Source organism: Cyprinodon tularosa, unplaced genomic scaffold (assembly GCF_016077235.1).
Source record: "Cyprinodon tularosa strain WSP-4 unplaced genomic scaffold, ASM1607723v1 ctg277, whole genome shotgun sequence".
Classification (NCBI taxonomy): Eukaryota; Metazoa; Chordata; class Actinopteri; order Cyprinodontiformes; family Cyprinodontidae; genus Cyprinodon; species Cyprinodon tularosa.
The window spans coordinates 62,341-75,129 of NW_024038982.1; the positions used below are offsets into that span (position 1 = coordinate 62,341).

At 36.5% G+C, this 12,789-nt stretch overlaps 1 protein-coding gene across 1 annotated transcript in view; it reads right to left on the minus strand.

The window, feature by feature from the left end:
* Positions 1-12,789, minus strand: part of kcnn3 (potassium intermediate/small conductance calcium-activated channel, subfamily N, member 3) — a gene marked incomplete at its 3' end in the record, with an annotated part of 90,106 nt that overhangs the window by 56,788 nt on the left and 20,529 nt on the right. The window contains exon 3 of the mRNA XM_038290184.1: positions 2,455-2,550. Coding sequence (XP_038146112.1) covers positions 2,455-2,550 — 96 coding nt within the window. The remainder of the gene's footprint in view (positions 1-2,454; positions 2,551-12,789) is intronic.

Here is a 12,789-nt window from a genome sequence, read left to right on the forward strand (position 1 = left end):
ACTAATGACTACTACTAAAACTAGACCAAGGAATAAATAATACAAAAAATTCTGATAAGAGATAACTAAAAGAAATAACAAGGTAGAGTAAAACTAAGAATTTTAAAATGATATTGATCTTTACAAACACAGAATAACGTAAAATAAAGCACCCAAAAAGAAAACTTAAACAGAACCAAATATTCTAGAAAGGTCAGAATCATGACAGACTCTGCACATGCGGAGCTAAATATTTTTTAGAACATTAATGCTTTTTTTTTTTCAAATCTATTCCCAAGATAAAATCTGTTCAGTTTTGCATTATAAGTAGCTCTGGAGATAACTGGAGTTTTCAGCAAGTAAACAGACAAGATTGTAAAATATACCGTTTGCCACCAATTGTATTAGGAGCCAGCTCTTTTTTTTATTTTGATTTTATTATCTTTTCTTTCTATAACTATTAACCATAAAATTCAAAAGCTACAATTGATTATATTGTATTTTCACCTATAATTTTCACTGAACGACAAATGTCTCTTCAAAGCAGTGAAGTGTAGGGAGGATAATGTATACATTCTTTTATGTTTTTTTGGAAGAGCTGGGGTTTTGGCAGCTATTAAGCAGGAGAAAAATAATTAAATTCATTATAATTTTCTTCAGTGCCACATGCTAATGGAAAGGAAGGTAGTTCCATAAAGCTGGCTCCTACAAATTGATTATTATGTTCCCAGTGCCACATTGTTAATGCATACAGCACAGTCGGCTCCTAGGTTTGAAGCAGAGTTATTTAAATTTAGTCCGTTTAGTTTGTAGCAAAAAGAAGCATATAAAAAAGCCTCTTCACCCATAAAAGACAACTTCCCTTAATGTACAAAATCAGTGTTATTGAATATAGGAAACACTTCTCTAAGCTAAGATGACAATATTTCTACTTTATGAGGTTCTCACAAAGGCAGAAAAGAGAAAAGCAGAAAACACAACAGCTTTAAAATCTACTTTAGAACCTGACCTGTGTTTTCCTGACTGCTTTAATCTCTTTTCATGGACATGTATCATCTTTACAGCAACGGAAATATACATTGTCATTGAGTGACCATTTACACAAATTTAATTCATTTGAGAAGTCAGTTAGTTATACTGCCTCATGTATATGCTAATTGGAGACATCTCAGAATGCAATCATCACCTCTCTTTACTGAGTCTATCAAACCAGGGTAAAATTAGAATTTTAATGTAAGTATAAGTCATTGTTTTCCAATCCTGGTGCTAATTGCAAACCACATTGTAAGGAAACCATTGCAGCTGTGGTTAGTCATCAGTTTCCTAACAACTGGTTGAGCACTTTATAATCTAAAGCAGCTACAAAAAAGCAGCATTTAGATCATTTGATCTGACTTTGAAATAATGTTCAATTCTACTGGAAGTGTTCCACCTTAATTGGACACTGATTGGATCTAGTCAGGCTTTAATTTTTTTATATCTATCAGCTCTGATCAGTAATCACCTCTTCAGATACTATAAAATTTTCCTTTTCAATATGACAAAATCCCTTATCCACAAATTCAAAACAAATATTCTTGTCAAACTTTTGCACTTCAGGCACGAGTCCATTTCTCCTCGTGCACGCTCTCTATAAAGATTGCTGTTTGCATCACTCATAAGCAGACAAGCTTACTTTCCAAAAGACGATTTGAAACATTTCCACTATGTCAGGCTAACAACGAAAAATAAGTGAAAATGGGGACGAGCACATCGGAAGGCCTTACATAAACATATCACCAGAATGATTGACAATTAGGAGGACTACTTATTTTGATCATCCATCCAGAAAAAAACATCCTCCACTATACCTTTAATATATAAGCACTAATAAAAACAGTCCAATAAAAAGCAGTACACATTCTTCAAAGACAATACACAACTTCATGTTGAAAGAAATCACACTGAATGTCACATTTCAAGAGTTAAATATCACACTTCTTTAATGGAAGAGCATACATGGTAGATTTCTGAATATTGTCTTAGAAACAGATAAATATCAAGGAGATGTAGGCTGATGTACAAAAAAGGTTTCTGTAGGATTTAAATTCCCTACCACTATCACAACACTGCACATATTTCACAAATTATACCTTTGATTAACATTTAAATCAACAACTCAGATCTAAAAAAAAAACCCAGAACTGGCTATCAGCTAAGAAAAGCCTGATTGGTTCATTTTTAAGCAGAAATGAATTTATAAAAATCTAATGCTTAGATACAGGGGTTTTTGGTAATTTGTATCGTACCTAAATTAGTATAAAAGATTCAAATCTGCTTGTTTGGGTCAGAATTAAATTGTTTTGCTTTACTCTTTCTATCAGAGCTCATCAGGAGAAGTCATCACCGCAATCCCCTTAATCTGCCCACGGTTATTAAATCTGGCCTATGGTTTCACATCCCGTATGTTTGCACATGGACATGCAGGTGACCTACCTGAACCTCACGTGCATGGTAGGCTATGATGAGGCCCAGCAGGATGACTGTGGACAGGCTGATCAGACACTTCAGGGCCAGAGAATACATGGAGCTCTGCAAAGAGACAAAAATACTGTGATTAACATTATTAAAGACAAAAAAAAACAAACAGGCTACACATTTACAATGGAGTTTGCTCCGGTGGTTAGATTACCATACTTAAAAAAAACATCAAAAAACACAAACGCTTTTCAAAGAATAACATTTTACAAGCCAGTTTTAATCATTAGGATGCAGTATATAAAAAGGAAGTTGGAGTAAAGTTAAACTGTAGTATTTGAAGCATCAATATCTGTCTGGAGTCAAGCTTTAAATCCTCTGCTTGTCTGGTTTGATAGTGCTCATAATCAATGCTGTGGGGAACTTCCAATCAATACAACTCATAGCACTTCAATGGCTTTACCAACCTCTCACTTAGAGCAAAGCAAGGCATTCTCGTGTTATCAAACCGGTGTTTGCAGAAACACACGCTTGAATGTTCATGCAAAAGACTGAAAAAGAAAGTACAAATAAATAAAATTGATGAATTCGTTTATAGTGAATGAAGGAGGTGAAATCAAACTACTATTCAACTTACTCCAATATTTTTCTAATTTTAAGCATTCAGGTGTTAGCAGTGAAAAGTGGAATTAAGAAAGCCTGATTTAGTCAGGTTCATCCAGTTCCCTTTGGTCACTCATTCTTCCTCTCATTCATTTTCTTCATGCACCAGGCGCTACACAGCGAGGGGTAGCCATTCAGAGAGCCTTGCTGTCTGTCAAATCGTTGGACCCATTTTTTATGGCTTGAGATTGGAAAAATTTGATTTCTTTGGTTTTTAATATGTTATATAAAATGTTTATCTCTGAGTTATAGATTCTGCTATTAACATATCTAAGCCTTATCTAATACAGAAAATATCTCAACTACTATGCTGTAAGCTAGAAAGAAATATAAGATACTGAATTTAAAGAAAGTGTCCCCAAATTCTGTAATATAAACTTTTATTTTCTTTCATCTTTTTAGACTGACCATTGTGAAAAATGTCACTGAGTAAGTTACTTTTAGATATTTAGCATAAAACTAACTTGGTGTGCTCCTTTTAAATAAGAGACCAAGTATGCAAATTGCAGCAGTTGTGAGCAGTGGTATCTTGCAGCAAGAAGGTACTGGGTTCAACTCCCAGGCTGTGGGAGACTTACATGTTCTCCATGTACAGGCAGGGTTTTTTCCCGGGTATTAAGGTTTTCCCTCCACATAGTCTTTAAAACATTCATGGTAATCTTTCTGTCTATTGTAACTTGCTCCTGAGTGTACATCTGGAAGGTTTTGTGTCTTTGAGTGACCCAGAGATGGACTGGAGATCTGTCAAGGTTAAAACTACAGGGTGTGGGTGAGATCTGAAAAAAAATAGTAGCTTGCAATTTGAATGTTGTAGGTTTTATTCCAGCTTGCTCAAGGTATTTAGCCTTGATTTGCCAACATTTGCCCTACGTCAGATCAAATCTCCACTGTACATATAATGCAACCTACACCCAACCACAAATATGTTGTGGTTTTCATGTTTAATGAGGACTTTTATTTTACTTCCCTTCATTTGTATGGCCTTACCCCAATAAAAACCATTACCAGAATATGGCAAATCTAAACTAAACCTTAGATCTACACTTAACCCCAAATCCAACAAGATAAGTTTTCCTTATGGGGACCAATTGATTGGTCACCACAAGTCTCCACAATGTAGCATATTTAAATGAAAATCACAAGGTAACAAAAACAAGTCTAAGAAAACACACACACACACACACATCTAATTTCTACATAATTGGAGCAATTAGTATAATAAAGCACCTTTAGATATAAAATATAGTATACACGTAACATACAATTTTGTTAAAATTAAATATACCCAGAAATTAACATTTACTTACAAACTAATATGTCACAGATTAATATAATGAGGCCAGCCCTTTTTTTAAGGGCTGGTTATACTCCTGGAGCTGTGTGTCGCAGTGAGCTCGCCGCAGATATTTTTGATTTATGCCCAATATTGAAATGTGGTCTGTGCTATGTTATTCCACGCCACAGTGCAAGAGGAACAATCAAGAACTAGCTGTAGGTCTAGATACGGCCGAGGCGGTGAGGAAGTGGGGCCAACATTGTGCGACAATGGAGGAAGATGAGGGCAATGCTGAGAAATTAGTCCACGTATTTTTAACTTCAGGCTGGACTATTGTAACTCTTTACTATCAGGAAGTCCCCAAAGTCTTGAGCTGATCCAAAATGCTGCAAACAGAGTTCTGATGAAAAATAATAAGAGAGATCATATCTCTCCTATCCTGGCTTCTCTTCATTGGCTTCCTGTTAAATCCAGAATAGCATTTAAAATCCTCCTTCTTACATATAAAGCCTTAAATGGCCAAGCTCCATCTTATATCAGAGATATGATTGTTCCTTCTGTTCCTAACAGAGCACTTCGCTCTAAATCTGCAGGTTTACTAGTGGTTCCTAGAATTTCTAAAAGTAGAATGGAGGGCAGATCTTTTAGTTATCAGGCTCCTCTCCTGTGGAACCAACTACCAGTTTTAGTCCATGAGGCAGACACCCTGTCTACTTTTAAGGCTAGGCTTAAAACTTTCCCTTTTGATAAAGCTTATAATTAGAGTGGCTCAGGAAACCCTTAGCTATCTCTATAGTTATGATGCTAAATGCTTAGACTTATGGAGGACATAGGGACCCTGATTTTATCTTTTTGCTTCATTCTCTCTCTATTCTACCACTCTGCAGAATCTGTTAGCTCAATCTCTAACGTTCTGCTCTCTCTGCTTTTGCTAATAGTAGCTTTGCATCGTCTGTTCCCGTTTGGCTGTAACACCATCCTGGAGAGAAATATCAACTGTGCTGCTGCCATCAACACCTTTGTTAATAGATGTTGGAGATCTGCCTGTTTTTCAGTGTAGTCCTGTTTCTACATCCTCTGAAATGGGAGTTGGCTCGGCGCTAGTCTGCCTGGCTGTGTGTTTCCTGGATGGGGCCGCCTTTTACAGCTGCTCTTTGTATCTCTGCTTCTGTCTCCTTGAACCCCAGTTTCTTCCTGTTAAAGGGAGTTTTTACTCTCCACTGTTGCTACAAGCATGCTTAGTGTGAGGGATTGCATTTGAGTCAATGAGTCGATGCAATCCACTGATTTTCCTTAGATAGAAAACTTTGAATCAATTTGACTGCCTTGAGATGACATGTGTTGAGAATTGGTGCTATATAAATAAACTGAATAGAATTGAATTGTTTTCTGGCACACCTTGGAAAAATTGGTACCCACTAGGTACTGTTTAAAAAACAAAACTCTTCTAAGTAATAATAATGACCCTTTTCCATTCCTCTTTGGAATAAAAGTACCCAATTTCCATTAGATGCTTCGAGCAAGATAATAGACAATTGGATCCCTGTTCTTTAATGAGCTCCACTGTCACTACATCTCCATTCAATGGAGACGCCACTAGGCTATTAATATACTGTCCCTTTGATTTGTTAAAGGCATAAAGTCTCTGTCAGCTTCTCTTCTAGGTATCTAGTGATGCGAGGTGAGATGGCGAGTCTCGTGAGGTTTTGAAGCATCCTCTCTATATCTAAAGTTAATAGGACTGCTTTGTCAGGCTAATGGAAAATAAAAAGTTAAGCATGGGCCTTTGCACATATAATTTGTCTTTTTGACAAATCCCAGTATTTTTATGAAATTTTTGAAATCTTGAATTAATGTTGCTAGTAAAACTATGATGAACTCAAAGATTTCATCCTGTAAGGGAAGTCCTATCTTTTTAAAAAATTATCTTTTTTTGAGGTGCACAAAAGCCATGTACTGAGATCAGTGTTACTTGAGAACAAGACTGCGCAAAAAAAATGTAAAGTGCTTATAAATGGCTGTCTATAGCAAAGGAAATCTTGTTTGTAATTTGTGTTTGGGATTAATTAACTATTTTTTTATTTGAATTAAATAGGGAGGGTTGTATATGCACAGTAAAGGCTGATTTATCCTCAGAAACCAGGTCATCCGCCCCTTCCGCAGACACTCGGCTGCACCTCTCCAAAATTGTGACCACAGACAGTGCCGCAGACAGGAAGCCTCTGATTAGTCGATCTACATCGGCTCTACAGTATGCGTATTTCCGGGTTGGTACTTTACCGGCTTGTTTAGTTTGTATGACCACCATAGACTCGTGAAGTTGGACCAGCCAGAAGAGCGAGCTGCGTGAGAATGCTGGCACTCTTTTATTCACCTGGATCCATGCTCCTTTTTCGCCCTCATGTCCCTCCGTTGTCGTACAAACTTGCCCCCAATTCCTCACCACCTCGGCCATAACTCGACCCACAGCTAGTTCGTGATTGCCCAATATTGAAGCGCAGACCAGGCTTTAATATTGGGCATAAAACAAAAATATCTCCAACAAGCTCACTGCGACACACTGCTGTGGGAGGATAACCAGCCCTTAAGCCATGGAACCCTAACAGAGTTGCTTGCAGTTCAAGTTTTTACTCTTGCTAGCAGTAAGGTAGAAAAGGCCAACTTTGCGTTACAGTATGAAATGTATTGTATCAATCCAGACCGTGTCATCTGAGTATTTAAGCAAAGATGTGGTTAGTATGTTCATGAATGAACAGCAAAGGAAAGAGCTCAGCACTTACCGTTTTGTGCTTTATTATAGGTTGTGAGTGCAGGACACACAGTTGTGTCCACCAGATTAGCTGTAGAAATAATGGCCTGGATATTGTGAATTACATTAAATGTTGGGTTATTGCATATCTTAAATAATCAGGTGCCCCTGGATGTAACTGAAAACACAAATAAGGTTTTACCATCCTGACAATAGTAACTGATGAGTTCAACTACTTAACAAACTACAGCATCCACTTTAATGCTATTGATCCTGTAGTCAAAATGAGAAGGGATTCAGTGGAGGGGCAAACTGTATTGGACTTGGTTTCTTTTAGACAGTTGTAGTTGTAACTGTTTTACATATTTTTTTTTTTTTTTTAAACAGTCTGATTTGATTTAGAGGGGTTCAAAAAAGGAGTAAGCTTCTATGATGCATATTCAACTACAATATAACAAAGTTTTAGTGTGTGTAAGATGAATAATAAAAAACAGCATTACTAACAGAAAAACATAATAGTATGCCACTATTTATCAATGCTCTTATATATACAAATAAAAATAAGCTCACTAATCATATCAACAGTGACAAAATGTTTAAATTGTTCCATTGATGAAGCTCGTCGCAGTTAATAGTCTGCTCTTTTCAGTCAATTCTTGCTAGAATGGTTCATTTGTCCACATCAGCTCAAGGACATGGTTTGAATTGCAAAGTGTAGCACACATAGCCACATACAACCTCCGAAATACATTCATCATTACCTTCAACAAGGTCAGTTTGAGTGCAGCAGTCAGATAAAGGCGGGATCCGAGCCACCTTAAGATGCTACACTTTAGATCAGATGCTGATGTCTCTGGGTTTTTAAGTAGAACACTGCTAAGCCTTCATCATAGAATGCTCCATGTAGCATTTTGGATTGATACCGTTATACTGCCACTCAGGCTTGCGGAAAATTAGTTACTGTGTTATTTTGTTTATTCAGTCTCAATAGACTCCTTCTCTTAAAACATTAATAAACACATAAACCACACAAGATGTCTTGTTTATTAATCCTCACAAAGACTCTCTGTTAAGAATTTATTATCTACCATGATTATAAAAAATAAAGAATACTTTGTAATACCCCAATAAAAAAGGCACAGCATTTTAATATGGCATTAAAAAAAGAGAAACAACCATATATATATATATATATATATATATATATATATATATATATATATATATATATATATATATATATATATATATATATATATATATATCTATTGCTATTTTTTCTGTTGTTCTGGGCCAGTGCACAAAGCTGGAAAAGCACCATCTTGTTTGTCTTGCATCAATCTCCCTCTTCACTGCTAAAATCTCATTTGTACTCTCCGCAGCAAACTAGGTCCAAGCGAAGCCAACACTGTTGTGTTAATGAGAAAAATGCAGGTTTTCAGCTTTGGCTCTCAGTAGCAGCAGCATGTCAGCTCAAACATGGTCACACTGAGCTGAAATGTTGTTGGCTTGGAGTTCACGTCATCTCTCTCCCTGGTCTCATTCCTCAACCACCTGTCGTCTACGTGCTGATCTCTCTTTCTTTCATTTTCTAATCCGCCTATTATACTGTCACTAATGTCAAGCTGACAGAAAATCTCAATTCCAAATCTTAAAAAGCCAAGTTCAGTAAACTGCCTTGCAAAAGTATGCATACCTTAAAAAAGCCTTTACAGATTTTGCCACAAACTTTAATGTATTTTGTGATTTATGCATGTCCTATTTTTGATGAACCACCACAGAAATGCCTAATTGATAAAAATAAACGTCATGAATGTAACAAATTTGTGCAGACAAAATATTTTAACGCTTACTTTTTTTAACATAGAACTTAGAAAACCAATCCTTTGAAAACGAACAAAATGAAAACTATATTTGGTGGGACAGGGTAATATACTTACCACTGTCAATATCTACTGTTTACCTGATTTTGGAATAGTTCAAATTACTCACAGAGGAAAGAGTAGTCAGAGATTTTACTCAAGTAGGGGTAGCAATACTCTATAAGACTATTACTCAAGTAAAAGCAAGAAGTACGGCACACTAAGCCTACTCTTAAAATAAATTTTTTTTCAAATTGTTACTCAAGTAAATGTAACTGAGTAAATATAACTAATTACTAAATTAAAAGTTTTTGTCACATGTTACAGTAGACTCTGTTTTTTACATGTTTGTCCATAACAGAGCTAACTGCAGCATGGGATTATTTGCTTTACTTTTAGTGTTCAACAGTATAGCCCCTTTTCCATGAAAGTAAGATTTTTTTAACTGCAAAACTAAAAGGTTTCCTGTCAGCAGATTCCACCAACCGAGCTTGGATCTCTGCAGTTTCTCCAAAGTAATGACACCCCCCCTGCTTATTCTCTAATTAATGCTCTGTTTCGGTGGACAGCCATGTCTTGGTAAGACTGGGGTCATGCTGTGCTCTAAATGGATCATCATAGCGATCTTTATCCTTGATCTCTGTGCTGTGTTCCATGGTCTTCATCATGCTGTTTGTTTACTAATAATCTGTAATTAATCTCTGAAGGGTAAACTGAACAGCTGGATTTATACTATGATTAAAGTAAACACAAGTTGACTCTAGTTACTGTCAGGCCTTGATTTTTACTGTATGTGGGTGCCAAAGTAAAGGAGCAGAATATATATGGAGAAATTCAATGAATTAACAGAAATGTATACTGCAAACATATAAGCTCTTCACTCAGCTAACTTTGAGCTGAAAAAGTAAAAAAATAGAAAGTTTAAAAAGGGTAGCACTATTGCAAGAGGCTATAAGTGATTTAAAGCAGAGTTTTTTTATGTAGAAGACAATACATTTTTTTATGATTAAAATGCAATCAAATTTGACAATTCCAGGTTTGCCGTCAGACAATAGAGATGCTCCTTCCATATTTGTGAATTAGATTATTTTTTCCTGCATGTGCTAGACCATATCCTTTGAAACTGTCATATCTACACCCAGTTAATGTTTTGTACCATTTTAAATTCATTTATTTGGGGTCTTGCTGGGAGAAGAGGGGATTAGGTTAGTATGAAGGGGAAAAACCAGCTGTTCTGCTGTGTGCAAAGTTTAATAGCTTGTCTTCTACTGATGCCTCGAAAATCTACTAATTTCAGACAGATTGTGGTTTCTTAGGAAGATTTAAAGCCAGAAGATTTCAAGTAAGCTTTCATCTTCAAATGTATACATTGTGATGGTATATTAACAGAAGAAATTAGCTTATTTCTTGATGGAGATGTTTAAAACCAATTTCCCACATGGTGAAAGTGTAAAAGCTGCTCTACGGTGGTTTGCTCTTCTTTTAAAAAGCAGGTCAGTAGATTTAGTGGTTAGTAGTTTTTGTACAGCTGCTAAGATACATGAGGAAAAGCTAAAATCAGCCAGGATCACACATGACTAATACAAAACAGACAGCCGTGCATGCTTACACCTGCTTACAGCCAATTCAGAACGCCAATCAATCTAACATGCATCTCTCTGGGCCGTGGGAGGTAAATCGTGCACCTGGAGAAAGCCCACGCAGGACTAAGTAAAACACGCAACCCCACACAGAAAGGAAGAATGGCCCCAGCTGGCTGCCAGGCCTAAACCAAGACCTACTCGCTGTGAAGCAACAGTGGTAAAGACCACATGCTCATGCTTACCTGAAATTCATACTCTACAGGTTGGGCAAATAACAATTGGTATTACTTAGTTGTACAACCCCTATGCTTTCGGATTCTTTTAATAAAAAAATAAAATAACAAAAATTAAATCTGGGACTTAGATTGAAGCCATCAAATATAGTGACTTTCTCTTCATAAAAATATTTACATAGTTGGTTAATAATGATATTGCACAAACTTTTCACATGGACTTACTATGCATGTTGACCTGGTTTGTTCAATAACTGATAGAACATGATACATATTATTTCATTTAGACCATCAAACTATCTTTAGTAACATCTAGGGCTGGGCGATAATTCAATAACGATATATATCGATCGATAGACGTGTGGCGCAATAGAAAAAAAGAGGGCCGATAAAAGTTCGATAAAAAAGAAACGCAGTTTTCCTTCCTTCTCATTGTAGCCTAGCATGTAGGTTTATGCTAGTCACTGCTTCCTCCCAACCAATCACAATCGCGGACCCAGGCAGCCGTCACCAAGCGCCGCCCTCTCAAACCACAACACAGAGCACATGAAGATGCAGCAAGGAGAGGCGGAGGGAATTGTTTCAAAGAAGGGTTTTTGTAGTTCGGCAGTCTGGCAGTATTTCGGTCATGGCAAGTCGGACCAAAAACAAACCACAGTCATCTGTAAAATGTGTCGGGAACCAGAGAAACGAAGTCTGATAACACAACCAACTTTTTTTTTTTTTTTTTTTTATCGTCTCTCTCAGCCGCTCACCCGCAGGAGTACGAGCTGTTTAGGCCCCGGTGCGGCTCCCCTCCGAGGACTCTTCGGAAAATATATATATATTTTCAGTTCTGGGCAGTTTCCCACGTAGTTCTAACAATTGAGAGAAAAATGGTGAGGGGCCAGAAACTTCAAAGTAATAACTCAGGTTAAAGCAGGAAACGGGGACGGGGGCGGCGGCGGCGGTGGGGGGGGCATTTATTTATTTGTTATATTTATTTTGGTCACTTTAGTTTATTCTTTGTCAGTATTTAATAACATAACTCAGGTCTCTTAAGTTATTTTTCTTTAAAACAATTCTGTTATGGTTAAAAAAGTTGGTTAAATAAAGATTTAATTCGAAGTCTGTGTTTGTGTTTTTTATTAAAATTAAATCATTTAGCAATATTAAAAAAGTCCAGGCAGAGCTGCACATAAAATATGGTTTCAAATCTTTTCAATAATTATCGATATCGATCAATATGCATTTTTTTTTATCGATAAGCTTTTTTTCTATATCGCCCAGCCCTAGTTTCAAATCTTTTCAATAATTATCGATATCGATCAATATGCATTTTTTTTTATCAATAAGCTTTTTTTCTATATCGCCCAGCCCTAGTAACATCTATACCTTATCTTAGCCCTTATCCTAAAGCCTTATTTCTTTTAATAAACAGTGATGCCAGATTAAAACAATAAATGATCTTCAGTCAATCAAGATCTACAATCCATATGTTTCAACCAGTCTAATTCCTGTGTTTTTTGTTTTTTTTTCACATCTCCATTAATACTTCGATTATGAATCTTTGGTGAAGGGCCCTTAACCCTCATTCGCACTGACTCCTTCATCCATATCCCTTTTTTTCTCCTTCATAAACAGAATCCTGTTTAGTCAGACTGGTCATTTCTACCGACTCTGTTGCGCTGCAGCATGAGTAGTAGCGACTGGCCAATAGAGGGTGCCAGGGCGCCGACCCACCCACTCAACGACCTTGATTAAGACATAAAAAAAAAAAATAATTAAATTATAAAATCGAAATATTTCAAAATATATTGATATATATTTTTTAGAAGTACAAGATAAATATTTAATATTTAATGAAGAGTAAAACTGTTTCGGTTTTTCTCGGATTCCTGACGTATTTCTGCCCAGGGGCGCAAAAATGTTTGCCTTTTGACTCTCAATAAAAGTTGTACGCGCACAGTCATCAGCAATGCAAAGGTATAGGGGAGCTTGGTGCGCA